At 51.2% G+C, this 23,035-nt stretch overlaps 8 protein-coding genes across 8 annotated transcripts; 3 read left to right on the forward strand and 5 right to left on the reverse strand.

The window, feature by feature from the left end:
• Positions 1-1,886: 1,886 nt before the first annotated feature.
• Positions 1,887-4,151, forward strand: N7515_002033 (F-box protein; the record flags this gene model as incomplete). The annotated part of the gene is made up of 1 exon (XM_056662777.1): positions 1,887-4,151. One exon carries the CDS (start codon positions 1,887-1,889, stop codon positions 4,149-4,151), a length of 2,265 nt encoding a protein of 754 aa, XP_056524890.1.
• A 4,653-nt stretch (positions 4,152-8,804) lies between these two features.
• Positions 8,805-9,080, reverse strand: N7515_002034 (uncharacterized protein; the record flags this gene model as incomplete). Its single annotated transcript, XM_056662778.1, has 1 exon — positions 8,805-9,080. The coding sequence occupies one exon, from the start codon at positions 9,078-9,080 to the stop codon at positions 8,805-8,807; it is 276 nt and encodes a 91-aa protein (XP_056524891.1).
• Positions 9,081-9,275: 195 nt separating this feature from the next.
• On the forward strand, positions 9,276-10,419 carry N7515_002035 (uncharacterized protein; the record flags this gene model as incomplete). The annotated part of the gene is made up of 2 exons (XM_056662779.1): positions 9,276-10,117; positions 10,179-10,419. The coding sequence occupies 2 exons, from the start codon at positions 9,276-9,278 to the stop codon at positions 10,417-10,419; spliced, it is 1,083 nt and encodes a 360-aa protein (XP_056524892.1).
• Positions 10,420-10,516: 97 nt separating this feature from the next.
• On the reverse strand, positions 10,517-10,894 carry N7515_002036 (uncharacterized protein; the record flags this gene model as incomplete). The annotated part of the gene is made up of 2 exons (XM_056662780.1): positions 10,517-10,680; positions 10,717-10,894. The coding sequence occupies 2 exons, from the start codon at positions 10,892-10,894 to the stop codon at positions 10,517-10,519; spliced, it is 342 nt and encodes a 113-aa protein (XP_056524893.1).
• Positions 10,895-14,203: 3,309 nt separating this feature from the next.
• N7515_002037 (3-deoxy-7-phosphoheptulonate synthase) lies at positions 14,204-15,509 on the reverse strand (the record flags this gene model as incomplete). The annotated part of the gene is made up of 4 exons (XM_056662781.1): positions 14,204-14,355; positions 14,428-15,333; positions 15,390-15,444; positions 15,504-15,509. The coding sequence occupies 4 exons, from the start codon at positions 15,507-15,509 to the stop codon at positions 14,204-14,206; spliced, it is 1,119 nt and encodes a 372-aa protein (XP_056524894.1).
• Positions 15,510-15,857: 348 nt separating this feature from the next.
• N7515_002038 (uncharacterized protein) lies at positions 15,858-18,337 on the reverse strand (the record flags this gene model as incomplete). Its single annotated transcript, XM_056662782.1, has 2 exons — positions 15,858-16,088; positions 16,139-18,337. The coding sequence occupies 2 exons, from the start codon at positions 18,335-18,337 to the stop codon at positions 15,858-15,860; spliced, it is 2,430 nt and encodes an 809-aa protein (XP_056524895.1).
• Positions 18,338-19,275: 938 nt separating this feature from the next.
• On the forward strand, positions 19,276-20,511 carry N7515_002039 (uncharacterized protein; the record flags this gene model as incomplete). The annotated part of the gene is made up of 1 exon (XM_056662783.1): positions 19,276-20,511. The coding sequence occupies one exon, from the start codon at positions 19,276-19,278 to the stop codon at positions 20,509-20,511; it is 1,236 nt and encodes a 411-aa protein (XP_056524896.1).
• A 497-nt stretch (positions 20,512-21,008) lies between these two features.
• Positions 21,009-22,294, reverse strand: N7515_002040 (ubiquinol--cytochrome-c reductase catalytic subunit CYT1; the record flags this gene model as incomplete). Its single annotated transcript, XM_056662784.1, has 5 exons — positions 21,009-21,277; positions 21,333-21,730; positions 21,795-21,857; positions 21,971-22,128; positions 22,226-22,294. 5 exons carry the CDS (start codon positions 22,292-22,294, stop codon positions 21,009-21,011), a joined length of 957 nt encoding a protein of 318 aa, XP_056524897.1.
• Positions 22,295-23,035: the final 741 nt, after the last annotated feature.

Below are 23,035 nucleotides of genomic sequence, written 5' to 3' on the forward strand. Positions count from 1 at the left end.
CGAGCTTCCAGTGGTGCAATTCGTCGCTTGTAGGCTGTTTTTTGGACATTCATACAAAGACAGGCTGTTTCCCAAGGCTGATTTGGTCCAGAATGTCTCGCTAAAGACACCGGCTTCGCTTGATTTAACTCCATTCCCGCATTCCTCCGTTCACACATAAGCCCGGGGCAAACGTGGCAGTGTCCGAGCACGAAGTGAAGACGGTCTAGCCGAGATATCAACGGATGCAAAACAGGCCTATTTCTTTTGTCTATGGACAGGTCGTAAAGTTTTCTTTCTGACGTGTAAAGAGTAGAATAAGGCAACGAAAGAGGATGTTTGGATGATCAGCTTTGATTCTGCGGTTTCGGGCAGTCATCCTGCTAGGGGTATCATCACAACTGTGATCTGTAGCAATCGCCATTGGAACAACATTGGATCCGTCCAATGTTTTTTCTTTGCCTACCGAATAGTGAATTGACACCTCGGTTGTATCCATTATCCCAGCGCAGACAAACCTCGAACACATACGGAAACACCTTCTGGAACCCCCTGTGGTCCACATGGTCGGGGCACATTCCTGAGCAGCGGGGGATGGCACGGTTGTCTCTCAGACTCTCTCTTGCGGTGAGGAGCTGAAACAATCAGAAGTGAGAACAAAGACAAAACAACCCATCCTTGGGCGTTGAGGAATGTGGGATATCTCGAACTAAATAGTCATCGTACAAGGATTCTTACTCTTGTCTTATTGTTATGGCAATCGTCACACGATCAGAGACATGCATAATATACTAAGCGGTGAAGTAAGCGAGGTTCAGCCGGATGCCAAGCCACACGCATCCGGGGCGCATTCCTCGCCCATCGAGATCCTCCGGAATGTTAGCATCTTGATATCGTCTCCTTTTTTTTTTTTTTTTTTTTTTTTCTTTGCTTGCAATGGGGACTTCACTCTATTAGAGACTAGAGAGCTGCTACGGTATCCTTGTCGGTGGATTAAGGACCCTCATGAACCTTGGAAATGGAAACGCTTTGTGATGCATAAAGTTAAGGAAGTTGAGAGACCCATGGATCCAAACTATCTGCCTCCGTTGCCTACAGTCCCATCCCCATGGAATGACAGTAACTACTGGGCCTCAATGCCTCATGCATCTGTTGCATGTATTAACCACCTACCTGAATAGGGCTTACTGCGTACCTCGCTTACATTTTTCCTGTCTTTTGACGTGCTCCACTTTGGACTTCCGCGTGGTACACCTGTGCGGCTGTGCCCTATTAACCATCACTTTTACTTAGAAGTGTCGACGTCAGAATTGTATGGAATTGAATTTTAACGAGATGGCAAAAACTTAGTATTGCCTCTGGAAATGGTGAGGTGCAGTATTTAATTAAACAAGTCAGCCCTTGCCTCACCCTCGAGACTGTCGGGCTCCATTTTATCATATCAAGTTCCAATCGCTGTACCGCTTTCAGACGTGAGGTTGCCAATACAACCTTGCACTTAGCACATACTTCCTTCAAATCCCGACGTCGTGTGGTAGAACGGATCTTTAATAAGAAGTAAGTGGGCCTTTCTTGGAGAGTCAGAATCATTCCGGCCTGTTCGGGCTTGAGAAGAAGTTGCAGATCGTTGGACTTACTGGTGTTCTAGACAAGACCTCCCGCAGGATAACGTTGTGTTGTATAAACTCAAGGGGAGCATCCCTTTCTCTCGGGTTGTTGATTCTTGTTTACAACGTGGATCTTGTTGCTTTGTGTACATCCATCCAACTGCACAAGGCATTTCATGTACTAAGAGAACGCCATTCAATTGACTGCCAACGATTGTATGATCATCAACTTGCACAATCCCACTATCGAAGCAATGCTCTAGCTCAAAAGAGATTGTGCTGTTGAAATTGGGTATCAATATGCCCGCTCTCCGGTCTTCGAGTCAAGACTATGCTGGTCATTCGTCCAACGATGGCTCCGTCATGCAAATCAAACAAAGTTTATCAATGCCTCCAACGAAGAAGGCTGATTGCAGGCGTATGTCACAATCTGGACCCCCATCGAAGCGCAATTCCCCGAGGACTCCCGCTGCAAATATTGCGCCAGCAGAGATCCTGCTGGACATCTTCTCCGTGCTGGCACCGCGGGACTTCGACAATGCCCGACGGACATGCTCACAGTGGATGCGAGCCAGCTTGGACCGCAGGCTACTCGAGACCATGTTGAAACGAGCAGGGTGGTGGGACGCATGGTTACAAGATTGCAGAACACCCTTAATCACCAGTCGGCTGGATGAAAGCGAGGTTTGGAGAATGAGCCGACGGTTCGCAACAGAATGTCTCCTCTCCGGGCGGAAGTTGGCTTCCGGGAAGACGGGATTCTCGACTACCACCGTGGTGGACTTTTCCGGCCTCTCTGAAGTCGCAAAGAAGAAATCTCGTGGTACCCGATTTTATCCTGTCTCCGAAATGGATGAGGGCAAATCACGGGAGTTATCGACTTTCACCGTCAGTGGCTGCAGCAACTACCTTCTCGTGACGACTGGCTGCATGATCGATCTATATCGCCTTCTGGGTCGAAAGACCAGGCCAACGACTGCATCAGATGTCAATGATCTTGATTTGGCGCCAATCTCAAGTATCTCATGTCCATTTAATGTTCTTTCGGCCACCATCGACACCAGCAAGCATCAGTTCACCATTGCTGCATTGCTTTGCAACCGAATGGGCATGATATGCAACTTGGATATGACCACGCCCAAAGACCCAACACCAAAGGGTTCTTTGCTAACACTGAAACCGACGTCCCGCCACTTCTTCTACAATATCTGCACACCAGAAAATCCACCGCGGACAGTAGCCATCTGTCCCGGCCGCTCCCTCGTTGCCTTTGGCTGCGCCGCAGGCATTGAAATCCACAGCGTCAGTGAAACAAAACGCAACGACCATCGCAAGCACTTCACTCTCCCTCAACCCTCGGAAATTCTTCACTTCCTCCCCAGCAGCCCAGAAACACCCAGCGAGCTCCGTCTCATATCCTCGCTATCTGGGCCAGGCTTCCACGAATGCAAATGTCCCCCTTCACCCTCACTCTCATCTCCAACCCCATCCACCTCTTCACCAAAACTCGACCCAAAGAACGGCCAATTCCATTTTCTAGCCGATGTCCAATCCTTCAGCCGCCGACGTATCCCCCACGCCCCATCTCGCTCTTTCGTCCGCGCAACACACTGCCACCACTACCGCGCCGTCCCAATAAACGACGGCTTCCACATCATGTTCATTGAGCCACGCACGAATCTCCTATGTATTGGCACCAACGCTCCAATCGGTGGGCCGACAAGCCTCACACGCGCATTCGTCTGCATCCCTCCACCATCCGCGAGCCCTCGTCACAGACACATCAGGACCCCACCTCCATCGCCCTCTCTCTCAGCCAAAGCCCCTACTCCGGCAGATACTCCAGTCCCAACAGTCTTTGCCGCTGGCTCCGATGTCCGCTGGGGTCTGCGCGTCGTAGCAGCCTACGGCAACCGCCTCGTGCTATACTCAGTTCCCTTGGACGTGTTCAATGTAATACGCAAAGAGCGCGAGTGCCAACGGGACGGAATCATGGGCGATGGAGACCTTGTGCGTGACTGGTACACTGACCCAGAGCGGTCCAGCAAGCGCCAGGAGAGTCTAGTGCAGAACAATAACGGGGACTGGGAGTTCCTGTTATCTGTCTCTTACCGGCCTACTTCTATGATGTGGCCATTCAAGATCTATGGTAAGGAGATTGGGAGTGTCAAGGGGGTTGTCGAGCTTTCTTTGCAGTCTTCTGAGGGTGGACTGCGAGTTTGGGCTTTTGGGGAGGATGGGAAAGCGTCTGTCTTGGATGTCGATACCGGTGATGTTCCTACGCGGTCTGTCGGTGTTGGCTCTGATGGGAAGCTGGAGGACCTTGGTAATATCCACAAGTCTGGGATGAACCTTGGGCTGCAGGTTTCGAGGAAGCGGAAGTTCGAGGAGGAGAAGAGTGGGTTTGCAGGACGGTATGGTGCTGGTCGCTATTCTGCTGATGGGGTAGATGGGCTAAAGCCTTGTGCTGCTGGCGTTCATGGTGTACATCAGGATCCTTCTGTTCGGCGTTCGTCTTTTGCGGCTTGCATTATAGACTTCAAGATTCCCGAATTGGGAAATTGAAGCGTGTTTGTGATATTCAGGCCTTGTACGATGTATATAGTATGCCTAGATACCTATATGTAGGTACCAATGTCTCAATATTTCCATCCTACCTCATTTAGGTTCACCCTGCGGTTAGGCTCCAAGGGAGGTTCGCCGGGTCTCCCGTCTGCATTAATCATTGATCGGTTCACCAGCCATGCTTACTAAATCATACTCGATAGGGATAGGCGAAGCTGGGCGTCGCAGTTAAATCCCAAGACCATCGGGCGCCGGGAGACCTTGTTAGCCATCTATCTGTAATGCTAGCGCCAGCAACTAAAAATCCACCTAACATTGACCATCCTTTTTCTGTTGATAGCTCCTGCCCCCCCCCGGGGCCCAGGAGGTTATTCACTCGTATAGATGTGGGTGGAGACAGTGGAGGTATGGGGCAAGACCCATCGTACTCGAGACTCATTGCCCAGGCAATTCTAGAGCCCTCCTCTTCGTCACCTGATGCTTAGCGCAGATCTCTCACTTGTCGGAGCAACAAGTTAGCCTTTGCGCCCTTGCTATCCGATTAAGCCACTGGCATGGGTAAGAAGCCGTTCTCTTCTTCGCTTGCTCTTGAACAGACCAGGAATCTAGTATATTTGTATGGCGGAGATAGGCATTTGCGCCATCATAATCTCGACTGAGAGTCTTTTCTCTAGTGTGGTATGCGAAGTGGAGATTTGAATATGAAATTGTGAATTCAACTCAACGATAATTGTCCCTAGGAATCCAGAACAGATGTTCGACATCATCCTCGGAGGTGCCGGTCTTTGTGGGGGCTAGTCCGCGGAAGAGCAGGACCTCCTTGGACTCGGAGATATACTCGGTACCTATCAGGTAGGTTGCCATGAAGAAGATCATGAAGCCGAGCATAGGTAATGCCCAACCTCAGGCATCTGAGCCGGAGCTTTCTGCACGAGCCGCAGCGGCGCAGCCATACCCTGCCACGAGCCACGGAGGTAACAATGACTTTGCCGACACTGCCCGTGTTGACCAACAGCCATTTCCAACTTCCCCTCGTTAGGGTCAACCCACCCATCCTCATTTTCCCGCTCCACCCTCTCCACTATCTCTTCATGGCAGACACTCCCACAATCCATTGCAGCCTCTCACAAACAACAAGAATGTGAAGCTGGTGGGGCCCATGGTTTCCAAAGGCGGCCTGCTCCAACAACAACTCCCGAAACAGATTGATTACCGGGAAAAAGGAGACCCGTGCGATCACGGCGCAGGCCAGCCCCACGCACGTCGTCTCATCAGTATGGGCGACCATCACTGCCACCGATGATAACCGCGCGGTCGATGGAAACTCAGCACATCATCACGGCGAGCATATTCACGGTTTTGTTCCCCAAGGAACCCTGTCGAAGCACCGATTTGACGATTGCAATGTTGGTTCCTTGGGGAATCTCGCAGTTCAATCCATGGAAGATTATGACCGCAGGACGGATGGATAGCTGAATGTGGCGAACCGAAATGGTATCCGTACATGGGAGAGTACGATTAATCCTTCTTTTGTTATTTATCAGAGGCTGCAATACTCTCCCACAGGCATTCGTCAGCCCTCAGACTGTTCTCCATGAGAGAGGATGGAGGTTGAACTCGGCTCATCCACTCGACGGCGGACCAATGGTAGTCATCGGAGGGGGGCCTCGACATTAGGTGCGAGATTGTGGGCACGCCATCGATAAAGGTCGGTGATGAGGAAGCAATCCTGTTGCGGGAACGCCACGTCTTGCAAGAAAGCCTGTAGCAACTTGAAGGTCGACGCTTTGGGAAGCTTCGCCTCGTTTAGATCGAGGTGTCTCGAGTCCAGCAACATTTCAAGAACCGCCAGCTAGCTTCGCTTCCGTCACCTGGGCAGGACCGCCAATCACTCCACGAACGTACTCGTTTCCGACTTTCGTATCCGCTATTCCTTGAATGTCGGTATCGGAAGGGAATTTGGAAGCGTCAGCCTCCAGCTGTTCATCGGGACCAGATGCATTGTGTCTATCGATAGACTTTGCGTGCTGGGGAAATTGACTCGTGTGGCGAAGTCAGGATCGATATGAATGTGACGGCCATTTCGGAGACAGTTCCACAATTGGACCGTGAACATTGGGTGCTCATAAGCAACCTTCGACACTGTCGGGAAGAAGGAGTGAGTATCGAGACCTCACAGATGGACTGAGGTCCTACTTACTGTACAGAGCCTTCTGCCGTTTCTCAAGGATCTCAAAGGCACTCGACCTCTACAGAGATGTATTTAGGTTCCCTATCTTCGAGGCTGCGAGCAACTGAAGCTCCGTTCCTCGTAGATGATCGGAGAGGAAAGAGAGGAAACGATGCCTGATCGGTCTCCGTGTCGTCTGCAGTCATCAGTATCAACTTCCGTCATGGAGATGGCCCGCAGAGTCCGGGTGATGTATTTGAGAGATGAAAATGGTGAAATGGATGAAAGGGGAGGAAGGCGGATGAAAGGAGAGGAAAGAGATGGCGGGATACTTACCAAGAGAGACCAGGCCGCGAGGCATCGAGGCCGCCGAGTCCCAGTCCAGGCAGCGAGGCCGCCGAGGGAAGGACGCGCTTGGGGCCCCTGATTTTCTACGCGGACGTCATGAGGCTCCTCATTGACCGATTCCGCACATCATATCAATCAAGAAGCTCGTTGTGACAGGTAGATCGGTTGGTCTGAGGATGGAGGTTGATGGGGGTGTCGATTGAGAAAGGGGAAGATCAAGTGAGAGGGAGGGAGGGCACGACGCCTCACGCGACAAATCATGAGACCAGCAAGCCGCAAGAGCAACCATGGGGAGCACTGAGTATGACGGGACAGCACTGGAACGACATAAGCGCTTGCTATCTTGGACATGCACAGATCATTTAAGGTGAGCGCATTGGAGGGTTGTGTCACATTGTGCTTTCGTGAGGCTGCGTTGGGAGTTACACTGGAATGCATCAAACGACATTCTACACTCTGCAGGAGCCAATGGCTCGTACTAGGTACGCAGTTTGTTCATATTAGCTGCCTGATGGACGTTTTACTAAAAGAAGGTATATTCTGTAGGTATTCCCGCCGAGGTAGGTACCGAGGTGGTTATGGGCAGTCAAACCCAACGGTGTCCTCAAAATACGACAGTAATTCAAGCGAAATACAACCTGGAAACGACAAACGAAGCCAAAAGTTCAACCAATTTCCCATACATCTAGGTAACGCAGCCATACCTAACTTGCGGTCAATCGCTGTTTCAGCGAAGTATTCGCATTACGTCTGGGCAGCATACTTGATTATCTTTCTGGATACTTTGGGCGGCTCTTCGTTATCAACAGAAACGGCCGTACAGTGGACTTCCTTTTAAGTCTTCATCTCGTAATTCGTCTGATTTTACGCTTCATTCAGGTTGTTCTTCTGCATGATTGTGCGCATAGATCTACCACTACCCAGTTATGATATACTGCATAGATGATCAATCAAAGTTCAATTAACCTGTTGGCCTAACTCGTATGATAGTACGGCGCATCACGTTTGTTGACACGAGTCAGGAAAGCATTCAGTATTCTTCCCTGAAGCAAGAACCTCTCCCACATGCCCGAATACGGTAGGCGGCCCATGGACTCTTCCCACTTCTTCCGTCGGGCTTCATAGGCACGGTTCCTCTTTCTCTTCTTTCTCACAAGATTTATTGCCGCGACAGACTGCTTGATTACCTCTTCCAAGTAATGTGGGCATCTGGTGGTATGTTGCTGACCATCGTGTACTAGTATCCGATGAGAGGGATGCCGATATTCTCGAGGACGGGCTCGACCCCATCTGGCCTGAGGTTTTCGGCAAGTTCGGACTTGCATTCTCGGGCAGTTAATTACCATGTTTTACACTGGGTCTCTTTTGGAACCGCGAATCCATCAGAGCAGAGAGTTGAAATATCCGAGACCCTCACTTAGTCCGGGCGAGCCTTCCATCTGATACCAATACATGCATCCGGTGATGCCCGTTGTGCTGTAGCGCCTTCGGCACCAGCAAACTCCTTTCTTATCGATATCGAGAAACACAAGAACGGCTTCCAGCGGGCTCGACCAAGCAGGTGTTTAAGGCCTCGAGCACAGCGCTTCAAGGCTGACCTACGCTTCAATTTAGGCTTTCTCCCGGCAGTAAAAGACTGGACCGACGGATGCGGGAAGATACGCGGAGACCTTTGCCGATAGAATCGAGGTGTGGATATACGGGTGGAGCGCTCTTTGAATTGTCGTGTGTGCCCTGTCTCCTGATTACGGAGCTACCCGGACGAACTTGCGGGGGGCTTTTAGGGAAGGCGCTGTACGGAAATGGAGCGCAAGTTTCAATGGCGTATTCTCTGAGCTTTCACTAGCGGATCGGGATAGAGCTGGGGCGCCGACGGAAGGTTCGTTAATCTGGCACTTCCACTTTTCAGCTTCCAATCAGTGAGAACGATATACAATGTGCGTACAATGTACAACAGCACTTTGATCGAATGTACAACAGCACTTTGATCGAACTCCGTGCTCTGAGTGCAGGCCAATAACTCTCCCGGTCTCCCGCATTGGGCTGCGCGACAGTACTAAATGCCCAATCCAAAGGCGTACTCCACCGCGAGATAGTGATTCGGTTCGATTGCACGCTCTCGTCGCAGATTGTCCTCAGGCTTGCAGTGGGAGAGTGTCTGGGGGGAAGAGTGCGAATTCGCGAGGCCACTGGCATGACCCGAGGCGTTCGACCTGTGCGCGCAGTTGGTTTGCTTCCTGCTGCACGCGGGCGAGCTGCTCTTCGGTGGACTTGCGCTTCTCTGCCTCCCGTGTCTGTAAGGCGTCATTGCTGGTGGGTCGACTATGGGCCAGGAAAAGAAGTCTCTTTTCTGCGGACTCTTTCCAGGACCACCATGTCTGAGAAAGCCGCTGCTTCTTATGCTTGGCCATGGCAACCCCCAGCGCAAGTCATTTGTGCTTCCTTGCCGAAGGTAGGCATTCTGGGCCGGTGCCGCACCGCTGATGGGCATGGACATCATGACGTGCAGTTCAGCAGGTAGGCGGCAGAAGGGCTTGCGCTTCGACTCCCGCTTCGACGCAGAAGAAATCTGGCCCACTTCAGCTCGCTTTTCTTCCGCATTGCACATGTCAAGCCAAGAAAGGACATCGAGAAAGGAGAATCTAGAGGCGAGGAATTGCGAGAGCTCATCTGCTTTTTCGTTCATCAGGGCCCGAAGCCGGACTGCCTATGGGTCCTTCAAAGCAATTCCAGGTGGCCTGGACATTTTGATTGCTGGCACCGCCTGTGTCGACATTTCATCGCTGAATAGCCTGCAGAAGACCCTCCAGCAAGGTGGATCATCAACGGCCACCTTTGGCGGCCTGTTGCAGTACGCAGCTAAATATCGACCCCGGATGATCATCCAGGAGAATGGCCGAGGCGCGCCATGGGGTCAGATGAAGGACATGTGGGAGAGGTTCGGCTACATATGTGTGCAAACCAACCTAAACACCAAACACTACTACATCCCACAGACACGCGAGCGGACGTATATGGTCATCATCGACAAGCACCGCTTGGAAGCAATCCACCTGATTACCCCTCTGGACACGCGGGGAATGACACTCACTGAACGCGTTAGCGACCTTATCGAGAAGTTCAAACGCCCAGCAAGTGCGCCTATCGGACACTTCATGCTCGACGATGAAGACCGCCGACTCGAGCTCATCGAGATGAAAGCCTGCCTCGATTCCCGGAGCGAGGTCAGTTGGGAACAGTACAAAATTCGGCACGACCAGCAGCGGAAACAGCTTGCTTTGGGCACCGGGAGACCCATCACTCGGTCCCTGCCTGGAGTCAATGACCTGCAGGTGCCAGATTTCTACTGGCATCGTTTCTGGCAGACGCAGCCAGAGCGAGTGTGGGACACGGTCGATATCAATTTCCTGAAGCGCATGCTTCAAGGATATGATATGAACCACAAGGAGTAAGTTTTACTCTACCCTCACTTCACTTCAGAGATCGTTGACTAACACTTCACTTGACAGCCGTTGGATCGACCTGTCTCAGGGCGTCGACCGAAGCAACGAGGGAATTGCAGGTGTTGGAGTCGCGGGTTGCATAACACCGAAGGGAATACCCTTCTCAACCACCAGGGGCGGCCCCGTATCGGGCATGGAGGCTCTGTCACTGCAAGGCCTGCCACTCGATCGGATGTTGCTGACGAGAGAAACAAACCATATACGTCCGCTCGCGTGTCTGTGGGATGTAGTAGTGTTTGGTGTTTAGGTTGGTTTGCACACATATGTAGCCGAACCTCTCCCACATGTCCTTCATCTGACCCATGGCCGCCACAGACTGCTTGATTACCTCTCACAAGCATTCGTCAGCCCTCACACTGAAGCATGAGAAGCCCCAATCGAGAACTCTTGGCGAGGCCAATCGCAAGAATGAGTCCGGGCCCTGTGTCGCTTGTCCGAGGTGATTGGGAAGTATCATCGCCGATAAGCACACTAGTATTCTCACTGAAAATCACTGTCTGGTGTTGTGCTGGCTAATGGCATAAAAGGAGCGATGTCCTCTCACAAGCATCCGTCAACCCCCACAATGCATGGTGTGTGGAAGAAGCATGGGTGGAGGCAACCGCTGCGTCTGGGCTCATCCCCGGAGCTGTTTGTAAGGGACGCAAGCGGTGCATGGATAGGCCGTAGCGCTCCAAGTGCACGGCACGCTCATCAGCATTGGCTTGAAGGAGATCCGCCATCATACTGATGGTGCCCGTTACCCACGGTCGAGTCGTTCGTGGTGGAAAGCCAAGCACGCTTGGGTCTGATCTGTTCCAGAGCCTGCGCTCTGGTGGGCTGGGTTGCCGCAATGACGCCTTACAGCCAGGTCTGTAAGGCGTCATTGCTGGTGGGTCGACTATGTGCCAGGCACATTCCATCGCATATCATGATGCGCAGTTCAGGAGGAAGGCGGCAGAAGGGCTTGAACTCAGTGCGGAGCTGGAAGATCGTGCGAGCACCAACATGATACTCATATTTTCGGGGTTCGTCTGGATATGTCAGTCTTAACTCCGAAGTGAAGAGGGCGTGGAGATGGGAAGAGTGGATTCCATGGAATTCGCTGTCTTACCTTTCACACTGGAGGCAGGTATGTTGAACGGATGCGGGATGCTTGCCGTAAATAAGGCTTTGGCGTATTCATGGGCAAAGCCGTCAAATCTATCCGCCAGGTTGCATGTCCTCGACACCTCTTCACAATCACGCTTGTGATCTTCACCGAGACGGGCATTTGTGGCGGTGGGTTTGGTTGACTGACACGTGCTTCCAACCTTCTAATAAAAAGGAAGCACAAGGTGGATAGTGTCAAGGAAGATAAAACAAACGGTAAAACGCGAGAAAGGATGGCCAAAGAGATGAAGAAGTTGAGAAGAACGATGGTTGGAAAGGTCAAGAATGAAAGGAGAAGAGGCACCAGGACAGAGAGTTAAGTAGCTTCGAAAGAGATGAGACGATCACGCGCCTTCGGTGACGTCACGGGCTTCGATAACGGGTTTTCCATAGCAATGGAAAACGAGGCTATTCCCACATCCATTTTAGGGAAAGGGTGACGGCTGTGGGATTGTTTGATAGAACAGCGCGATACCGCCTCGAATACCCTCGAACTGATCGCCAGGTGGCGTCTTATCTTCAACCTATTCCCTTAATCATGTCTATAACCTCCAGACAAATGTTGCTATGGCTCGCCTACTAACAAGAGATCATACAGCCCAGGTTTGGTCAAAGGGATAATGTAACTCCCGTGCGGCCCGTGCCGGATTAGGGCCACGTGAGCGTGTGACCCAATAGTTGTTTGCACACTTTGCACCACTCCCTGTGTCCGCTTAAGCTTTCATGTTTCTTCAAGCTCTGATAGATTGCATTGGCAGTCATCCTGCTAGTACTAGGGGACTATCAACACAACTATCATCACAACTATCATCACAACTATCATCACAACTATCATCACAACTATCATCACAACTATCATCACAACTATCATCACAACTATCATCACAACTACCATCACAACTGTGATATGCCAGGAAGCTACCAATTAGCTTTAGCGCGCCAAAAATCTGGCAGAAGTTTTGGATCATGTGATGAATTCTGTGTACAGTAGTGCCGACTGCCGAGGCGCTAAGTCTCGTTAGAACTTAGCGCCATCAATCATTTTGGACTAAGTATTTTCATTGGTTAGTTAGCTAGCTTCCACCGCTTTCTTCCCAATTTGTAATAGTAGTAGTAGTAGTATGATATGATGTCATACCCCTGAATTTCCACGCGTCGCGTTCCACATCGCAGTAAACAAGAACACTATCCTTTGACCGTGTACACATATTCATACGCGTCTCATATCATGGATTCCTGGGATGAGGCCGAAGAGCCTCGATCGCATAGCTCCTCTGCGGCCCCATCTAGTGCCTCTGCATCTTCTCCGGGTTCTCATTCTCCGGGATCTCGTTCTCGTCGTTCTCGTCGTTCTCGTCGTTCTCCTCCTCATTCTCCTGTTCCGAAGAAAGCTAAGAAAGCTGGTTCCAAGAAAGCAGGTTCGAAGAAAGCTAATCATTCCGAAGATGTTGTTATCGGGCCTCTTGAGATGACCGAACCTTTTCCCTCCACAGTCCAATTGCCATCTGGAGTGAATGTCGAAAGCCCATCCAGCATATTCTCCCTGCTTGTCTCTCCAGACTTGATGGCATTGTTATCAACCAACACCAACAAACATGCAGTAGCGAATCCAACGGGCCCGTCTGGGCGAAGATGGGATGACACTTCAGTTTGGGAGATTAAGACCTTCCTTGCAATCCTTATCTATATGGGAGTTCATTGATCTCCTTCTGATGAGGTTTACTGGCGGCCTGACAGAAGGCCACTCCATTTGCCTCCAACATATATGCCGTTGAAAAGATACCAGCAAATCAAGCGATTTTTCCACGTTGCGGACCCTGACCCTGAGTCTGCTGTGTCAGAGGCTACGAGGCTTAATCTAAACCAAAATCAAATGTGGCATAAGCTCGAACCTTTTGCATCTAGGCTTCGTGCAGCTTGTTTGCAATACTGGAAACCCTCAAATCCAATCTCCACAGATGAGGCAATGTCTCATGGCTTTAAGCTTCCTATTCCTCGGCCCATTTTACGCCACAACTATCATGTGGGAGGGATTGGTTCGCATCATCTTCGCGTAAGCAACGAAAATCCTCAAAGATCTCAACGCTCCTGGTGGCCTATATTCCTTTGGGCACTCGATGTAGCTATTATAAATGCCTATTGCATTGCAAAAGCGGCACGCAAACAGCAAGGCATAAAGGAGATAAGCCATTTTGAATTTCGTGAGGCTCTCTATACAGAGCTCTTCGAACAGGGGAAGGAGGAAGCCCAACGGGCGGCAGCAGAATTAATTGAAAGGAGACGACCGGCTGCAGAATCAAATGGAAGAAACCGACCGGCTGCAGAATCAGATGGAAGAAGCCGAGATCCGGACGGTGTTGTCCTACCAGCAAGCGGAGGTAACCATCTGGTCGTTCGAATGCAGCTTCGAAGAGTCTGTTACGCGTGCAAAGCCCGAAGTGACAAGGCAAAGGCTCTAAACCAGCCTATCCCAAAGATATATCAAACCGCCTGGGCTTGCCTGGCTTGCAATGTTCCCATATGCAGGCACGATCTGAGGTCATGTTGGAAAGAATTCCATCGTTTAGGGTCTCCACCTAAAGAGTGAGATACCTATGAATTCAGAATTGTACATAGGATGCATGCATCTTCGGTTTACTTTACATAATTAGTTGCACGATACGGAAGTGACAGCACTGACGTCTTAGCCCGGCGCGTGGTATTAGGGCAAGCAAGCGGCAGAAAAATGGCGCTCATGAGACTAGCGCCTTGCCAGATTACCGAGTTAAGGCCTCATAGGGCCTCATACTGCCTTGAGTCTATAGACCAAGGAAAGAATCATGAAGAATAATCAAACTTTTCATTCATTACGAGATTCGTACCAAATGCCCTCTAGGGGTTTAGCTACACTATCTCAGATTTTATTTCGTTTGCGACTTCTCGCGACGTGCGCGAACACCTTGAGCCAAAGTCTCCAATACTGACTCGGTATCCTCCCAGCTGATACAAGCATCCGTGATACTGACACCGTACTTGAGACCGGCCTTGCCCTCCGCGGGGACCTTCTGGTTACCTGTAGCAAAGGGAGATCAGTATAAGTCCAAATATAACAAATGTTACCCATAGCCAGAATGCTCCAACTCACCCTCATTGATATTACTCTCAATCATAACACCCATGATAGCATCCTCACCAGCAGCAAGCTGCTCGGCAAGCACGGCAGCAACCTTGGGCTGATTCTTGTGATTCTTCTCCGAGTTTCCATGGCTACAATCAACCATCAAACGAGGCCGCAACCCCTTAGCCTCAAGCTTAGTCTTCGCCTCCGCAATGCTAGCAGCATCGTAATTGGGACCCTTCTTTCCACCCCGCAGAATAACGAAGCAATCCGGGTTGCCCACAGTACCGACGATAGAAACAACACCGGGCTTCGTAACAGACAAGAAGTGATGAGGGTGCTTCACGGAACCAATAGCATCAACAGCGACATCAAGCGATCCATCAGTGCCGTTCTTGAATCCGACAGGGAAAGAAAGACCAGACGACAGTTCTCGGTGGACCTGCGACTCAGTGGTCCGGGCACCAACAGCACCGACGGACAAACAGTCTGCCAGGAACTGGGGGGAGATGGTGTCCAACATTTCGGAGGCAATGGGCATGCCCTTGTTCGTGAGGTCGACGAAGAGCTGGCGGGAGACGCGTAGGCCCTTGTTGATCTTGAAGCTGTTGTCGATGTCGGGGTCGTTGATTAGGCCCTTCCAGCCGACGGTTGTGCGGGGCTTCTCGAGGTAGGAGCGCATGACGATGAGGAGGTCGTCGGCGTACTTTTCCTTCATCTTCATTAGGCGGTCGCAGTATTCGAGGGCCATTTCAGGGTCGTGGATTGAGCACGGGCCGATGACGACCATTAGCCGTTGGCGCTGGGTGTCTGTGCCATGGACAATTTCGACAGCTTCATTGCGGCCGGTGAGGACGGTTTGGCGGGCCTTCTCGGTCAATGCGATCTCGTGCTGGAGGAGGTTGGGTGGGGTGAGGGGGTTGTAGCCGACAACTGGTGATTGTTAGATTGGGTGTTGGAATTAGGGCATTGGAAGGGGTTAAGCTTACTGCGAGAGTCTTCTAGGTGGTCGTGGTTGCCCACATTAGGGTTCTTGATGAAGAACTATGGAATTGGCGACGTCAGAGAATAGTAAACTTGAAGTCGATGAGGGGCTGACTCACCGACATGGCGGGGGAAAGTAGAGGGGGAGAGAGGTGGGATACGATGGAGGGTCGTGTTCAGGGGAATCGGAGCAATTGAAGGGATTGGGAGAAATGAAGACAGTGAAATGAAAAAAAGCGAAGTCTTCAAGTTGTCCGAAGTAATCGAATGAGTCAAACGCATTCAAACTATAGCCATTTCCACGTGATCCTCGGTGACCGGAGGTGCAGTTCCAATCACGGCGATCCCCATTTTTAAAATGTGGGCTAAAATACACATCTGTTCCAAGAACCCGCCTATTGTGTATGGAATATGGATACTATAAGGCCGACATCGTCGTCTCTGATATTCTCCTTCCGACCTTCCCTGCCTTTTCAAATGGGCCCTTGTTGCACCCGACGGTCGAGGTCTTGCAATCCTCGAACCATTTCTTGACAGATATCGGCGTGCTGCTCTTTGACAGCCTGCATTTGCTGTTGATACAGCTGCATTCGAGCTTCTTGTGCTTGGAATAGGTCGTCCAGAATGCGACTGCACCCTTCCCGGTAGATTTCGAGTACTCGGCTGATAGTAGCCTTTTCCGCCGCCAGCTGAGTTGAAAGATGCTGCATCTCGGTGAATACAGTTTTATTTTGCTTAATGAGGGTCTACTTACCAAATTGGTCTGTCTGAGTAAATTGTGTGCATCCTTCTGCGCCACTTGTAGGGACGATATCCACTCCGATGGGTCCGGATCGTCCGTCGTGGAGCGCTGCAAATTCTCAGTGGTAGCCGACATCTCAGTGCGAAATGATTGGTCGAGATGCCCATGCTCCCTTGCAGGAACTCCTCCTAGGGCTCTTTCGTCCATCGTTCGTTGCGAAGAGCTTCCCCCATTCGTTAAGGATGTCTCGCGGCTGGCCTCCTTTCTAGCAGTATCACGCTGAGAATACGATGGCGGCTGCATTGGATGCGGTGGCCATGGAGACTTCTCCAATCTGGTCGTTTTGATCCCATATTGCATGAACATGTCTCTCTGAAACTTGGTCCACAGGCGCCTCTCATATCGACTCTCAACAGAAACCTCAGACAGGTCACGATCGTACTCGCTGGTACTGGCGTTGACGAGACTGGCTTCGTCTTCGTCACACCGTTCGCCCTTCAGGCCAAGTCGAGGCGCTGTCATACTCTTAGCTGACTGAGTCATGAGTCGAGGACTGCCGTTGCTATCGACGATGCTGGTCTTCAAGCCTGATTTTGGAGGCTGAGGAGACTCTAAAATGAGTTCTATCAGGGCGTCGTTACGAAGAAGAGGCTTTTGAGACTCCGAAGTGTGGCTACATTCACGTTCCTCGATCCGTGATGTTGCGAAATCAGCCAAATTTTCTACATTCGGGCTTCCGGACGAGCTATTTGCCGGGCTTTCGCAGATGTTACTGACGTGTGAAGGCGTAGTCGGCTCAGATCTGAGGGGTTGCAGGGCTGCAAATCCGGAGATGTTTTCCATTTCCAAGTGGTAGTCGAGGATCGAAGGGCCGGTGTCTATCAGGCTTCTGCCGATCTCATAGTCTGAAGAACAATGTGTAGGGGATCTCTTGGTCTGATCCGAATCCAAGAGATTGGTTTCATGTGTCCGGTTCATGTCCTGCATCTTGGGTGAGAGCGCCTTGTGAAGTAGTGCTGGATTGACTGTTTCAGGCTCAGCACGGTGTTGATGTGTTTCAACTGGCATTGTTCGGTCTAGTTCTCGTTCAATCTTTGACTGCCTCATGCTGTTCGGCGCCTGGTCAGGCTCTTGCTTCTTGGGAGAATCCTCGGGCGGTACTGGATCAGACGAGATGATGAAAAGCTCAGCTTGTTTATTGTCCGGCTTTTGCTGAGAAGCAATTTCTGCTCCATGTAGCGCAAGCATCAATTTGCCGCCAACACTCTCTGCTCTACCGCGTTTCCCGGGATGTCTGTTTCTATGAATGGCCTTGGCCTCTTTGCGTCCTCTCTTGGTTAGTGCCCTTGACTCCCTGATTGTGAGCTTTGAAGTCGCCGCTGTTCGACTTGTTTCCGTGAAAATGCCGTCGGAACTCGAGGATACGTCAGGCATCACACTAGCAGATGTGCCCATGTTCGGTTGTCTGTTGGATTGAGCCCGGTGCTGCAGGATACTGACTTTGCCATCAGTCTCGAGATCCGAAGATGAACCAGTTGTCACCGATGTGCAGCTACTCTTCTTTACTATCGCATGGTTCCCAGTGTCTTTTACCTTCCGACCATTCCCATCTGTTGGTGACAAAGGTTGCTTAGAGACATCACACGCGCGCTTATTCCCTTTCGTGGCATTATCTTTGCTGCGCTCATCCAAGTTTTCCACACGAGAGGACCCATCATCGGCCAGAGGAGCCGTAGGCACAGTGCTTGCAGCAAGTGTGACCAATGGCAACTGCAGCCCTTTTGTTCTCCTTGTCTTGGCAGTGTTGCTCTTCCTCGTGTTATTTGACTTCCTTCGTTTGGCTGAGGTTGTTCGTGCCTTGGGTGGCATGGCTCGCTTGCTTCCCTTGTTCTTGTCAACGGTCTTTGGGTGTTTCGAAGCCGTATCGGCAGCCGATGTTCTTCCCTGAGCTTGTTTGCTCTCAAGTAACTCATTGGGTGTGGGCCGAAGATCTTCGTCCCAATCCACTTCTTGGGTCTTAGACTTTGGTGGCCTTGGCATGGTGAGCTTCAATCGGACGATCTTCGACTCCACAGGCTGTGATGGAGCGGGTTGTGGCTTTTGGCGACTGGAGTCCTCGAGACCGTGTTCCAATGTCCCTCCATCTTTTACGGTGGTCTTCCTCCCCGTCTCTGCATTGACTGATGCAGATGATACCCGTGCTGGATTCATGGTTGCAACCATACAGCTGAATCAGAACATGAAGCTGGATCAGACTCGAAGGGAGTCTCTGAGGTTGTGCCTTGACGGAATCCGTCCATGGCTCGCTGAATTAGTGCTGAACTTAGAATCACATGATACCTTATCTACGGAGTCGAACGGTGTTCTGCTATGGCCCAGTACATATCAATCGCTCCTTTTGTATAATTGGTTTATAGATGAATCCGAGACAGGTCTTGTAAGTTGTTGTCTATGCAGATATCCTACCTAGGTCCCTAGTATCTGGTCATTCTCGCCCAAGATGCTCGACTCAATCGCAAGGCATTACACCAAGGCTAACGAGCAGTATGGGGGAGACCTGTATGACGACCCCTAAAAATCGAGCAGCTTCGTTTTGAGGTCATCATATAGGTCTCCCCCATACTGCTCAAATTTTTTTCCTAATTCAACCTCACCGTTTCCATCTCAATCAACAAACATGAGTGCCCTCGGTCCATCCATCAAACTCATCACAAAAATCTTCCCATAGGGCCTCGTCAATCGCCCTCAGCTTTGTCCATGACAGCCGTACAAGGGTTATGCGGGCGTTTATCCTCCTCTCTGTCTGGTTCTCCGCTTCGAATAGGTCGACGGATTCCCAGAACGTCTCTGGAGTCTGGATCAAGGGGGTACCCAATGTCTTGCGGGACTGGTAGGGCACTCATGTTTGTTGATTGAAGAACTACAGCCTCATTTCAAGCTCGCCGGCCGTGCAATTGACCCGGACTCCGTGATTAATAATCTTGGTAATCTCCACCATTCCAAGATTCGATCTGGTTCGCCGAATTGATTCGTCCGAACCGCGGAGATAAGCCTTTTATAAGCCATGCAGGTCCGCGCCTAATTCCATAGGCAGTAGTTAGCCAGAGCTTGCATCAACCACCTCCAATATTGCGCGATCACTCTCCAACATGATACAATCCGCGCCTGAGGAACAAGCGCCCACTAGATTCTGGTTCAGCGCAACCCAATCTCTAGACCGGCTTAAAAACCTTCTCCTGGGCCCTCTAGCCAAGCCAGCCGAAATCGATACCACTCCAATCCCCACAACGAATGTCCGCCGCCGTCGCGCATCCAGCTTCGCCGCTTCCCTCGATCAAGATGAAACCCTCCAAGAGAAGATCTCTACACAACAAGAACACGGGATAGCAGTGTCAGACACAGGCGCCAAAGAGGAAACAGTTCTATACCTAGCCTACGGCTCGAATCTAGCATCCAAGACCTTCCGCGGAGTCCGCGGCATCAGACCCATCTCGCAGATCTGCGTCTTCGTCCCCGAACTCAGACTCACCTTCGATCTGCCAGGGATACCCTATGCAGAGCCCTGTTTCGCCGGCACGCAATACAAAGACGTCCCTTCCACTGCCGCATCCACATCCAATACCGATATCGAAGATGAAACGGACACCTCAGACACCGAATACCTATCAGAAAAAGCGACGCTGATCAGCAAGACAGAAGCACCACTCGAGAGCGACAAGCGCCGATGGCATAAACCTCTCGTCGGCGTCGTCTACGAGGTAACATTAGCCGACTACGCGAAGATCATCGCGACAGAAGGCGGTGGCCGTGGCTACCGCGACGGCGTCATCGACTGTCACCCCTTTCCTGAAAATTACGACCCCTCCGCGCCCGTCCCCGATTACCCCGATACACCCGCCTTCAAAGCACACACGTTACTCTCGCCGGCTGCGGATGATGCGCGACTGAGATCGCAATCAAAGAAGGGTATTGTGCTGCCATCGACTGGTCCCAAGCTGAAGTGGTGGCATACTATTTGCTTGCATTTCCGGCCGGATCCTGAGTATGCGCAGCCGTCTGCCAGGTATCTTGGGTTGATTAAGACTGGTGCTGCGGAACATAATCTGCCGATCTCTTATCAGGAATATCTGGCGCAGATTGGGACTTTCCATATTACGACTACGCGGCAGAAGATTGGGAAGGTGATTTTCTTGGTTATGTGGGCTCCGGGAATTCTTACGACGATGGCTTTAGGGAGGATCTTCGCTGGTCCTGATGGTCGTAGTCCGCCGTGGGTGGTGGTTTTGGCTAATGTTATGTTCTCGGGGCTGTGGAAAAGCTATGATGGCTTTTTCGCTAGGGTCTTTGGGGATGGCGAGCGGACTCTGGATGATACCCCGGCCTGAGGTTTGTTTCCAGGCTGCTATGTACAGTGTGTACAGTGATAACCGGTTTGTGCTATATACATTGTAGTTATTTGCACATAGACTAGATCAATATACGGTCGCTGTGTACTACTCGTCTCGTTGTCTCGTTGCCGAGAACCATATGATCCATATCCTATGCCAATGACATAGCCCGCATGCAGTCTTCCCAAGAGTGGCCGGAAGATCTCGTCTCATAATCACAAAAGAAATTAAATTCAGAGGACTCCTCGAGCACACAGTTTTCGAAAGGAAATGAAAAAAAGAGTATATCTAGGATACAGATACAGGTGTTCGGGGAGCGTTCTAACAAAACAGAGAAACAGCGACCAATAGATAGACACATGAAAATGACGAAAAAGAGAGGCTTCTCATGAGGTACCAGCATCGAGACCGGGGATGTGGTATTGGTTCCCCGAGTCCTACCGGCCTCAATGGCCTCTCACATTTTCCCACTCAAAACAAAGGTGCTGTAACATTTAACGGCGGGGGCCGATAGGGGGGCTGTACACGATCTTCCGGGTCTTGAGAGGGGCCCACTTGTAGCGCTTGACCCAGACGGAGATGGCGAACAGACCGGTCAGGAGAACAACAGCCTTGGTACCCATCTTCTTGCGCTCATCCATCTCGGGCTCAGCGGCCCAGTTCAGGAACTCGACAACGTCCTTGGCCATCTGGGAAGTGGTGGCGGGGGTGCCGTCCTCGTACTCGACGACACCGTCGAACAGGACACGGCCCATAGCAATACCTATCGCACAGTTAGAGGTGCTTAACATCGACAATGCCAGTCAGTCGTTACATACCGGTACCGGGGAAGTAGGGGTTGAAGTTCATGCCCTCGGCGACGGCGGCACCAGCAGGGGGCTCATCGGGGTAACCGGTGAGCAGGTTGAAGATGTAGTTGCAGCCACCGTGACGGCCCTTGACGATCAAGCTGAGATCGGGAGGAAGAGCACCACCGTTGGCAGCACGGGCAGCCTCCTCGTTGGGGTAGGGAGCGGGGATGTAATCGGAAAGCTTGCCGGGGCGCTTCTCGATGTTGCCCTCGTTGTTGGGCTCGGTGTCGTATTCATTCTCCTCGGCGAAAGCCTTCATCTCATCGACGGTGTGCATAACACCGACGAATGAGCGCCATGGGACACGGGTGAGGGAGTGGCAGGAAGCGCAAACTTCACGGTAGACCTGGAAACCACGGCGGAGACTGCGATTAAATTAGTATGATGTGTGGTGAGAGCAAAAATGTGACTCTAGGAGGAGTCACTCACGCGGCGTGATCGAAAGTCTTGTTGAAGCGCTCGTGAACCCAGGGGTAGTGAGTGGCGTGAAGTCTAAATAAGATTGATCGTTAGCTTCAACCATTGTTCTCAATTTGATCGCACAATCCTCGGCTCGGTGCGCCGAAGCCACAAGTTCGGCGATCCTCCTGGGGTGGTTCACTCACCCCTCCTCAGCGGGTGTCATGGCGAAGGCCTCCTGGCCGTAAAGGTGGTAGTACCATGCGGTGGAACCGGCAGCGGCGGCGGTTGCGAGCGTAGCAGTGAGTGTGAGGTAGAAGGGGGAGCTAGCGGCCCCGGCTCCGGGGAAGGTGGAAGAGGCACGCTGGTGAATATTAGCAAAGAAGCCCTTCGGTAACCCAACGGAGGCTCAGAGAGTCGATTGTCCTTTTCCGTATAGGCCAATGGGGGTGAAGGCGTACCGTGGACTTCCCGAGGGTCTGGCTGGCAGTGGCCCTGTTGGACGCGCGCAAAATCGAACGTCCCAGCATGACGAATTTTAACCCTCCAAGCAATTGAAAATGGACGGGACCTTATGCTGTATCGCCAAAGCGAGAGGGGGTGGGTGGGGGGGGGAGAGAAGAGGTGGGATGGTACAGGAGAGAGGTGCTGGAAGTTGAGGTCGAAGTCGAAGAAACTTGACATTGATGATTACCCCCTTGCTCTGATTGGCTCCCGGCCACGCTAGCAACCCGACTCTCGGAGACACCACCAATTCTACTGACAGGCAATGGGCGATCTATATAAATTGTGTGTTTTTATTATATTTCAATAGACCAGCTATTATATCTATAGCTTCCCTCTTTCTTCACGTCCTTTGTTCATGGTTTTTGCTTCGGTTGTGCGCATCCCGGGATTCACCGAGAAAACCACGCATCACCGGAACAACAGTATTCTTAACACTGAACGGCGATATAACAAGTTAGCTGGTAAACTACGAACTATATTGATAGATACTACTTAGGTACTGACTATATCCATACACCAATCTGTTCTTCCAAGTCTAATACATTCCATATGGAGGACTGCTGGTGAGGGCCTCGGCTTCTCCTCTCTCGTTTATACTTGTTGAACCTACATCTTGGTAGCTGCCTATCACTACGGCGATGATCTACGACGTGAAATTGTATTGTGAAAAGAAGTTCAAATGTGTGCAAGTTATCTGTAGAACTCCATTGGCTCCATTTAAGTGCAATTGAGAAATCCGTCAATGTTGAGTGTGGAATTCCGCA

The sequence above is a fragment of the Penicillium bovifimosum genome (genome assembly GCF_028826915.1).
Source record: "Penicillium bovifimosum strain IBT 22155 chromosome Unknown utg000002l_segment0_segment0, whole genome shotgun sequence".
In the NCBI taxonomy this organism is placed as follows: domain Eukaryota; kingdom Fungi; phylum Ascomycota; class Eurotiomycetes; order Eurotiales; family Aspergillaceae; genus Penicillium; species Penicillium bovifimosum.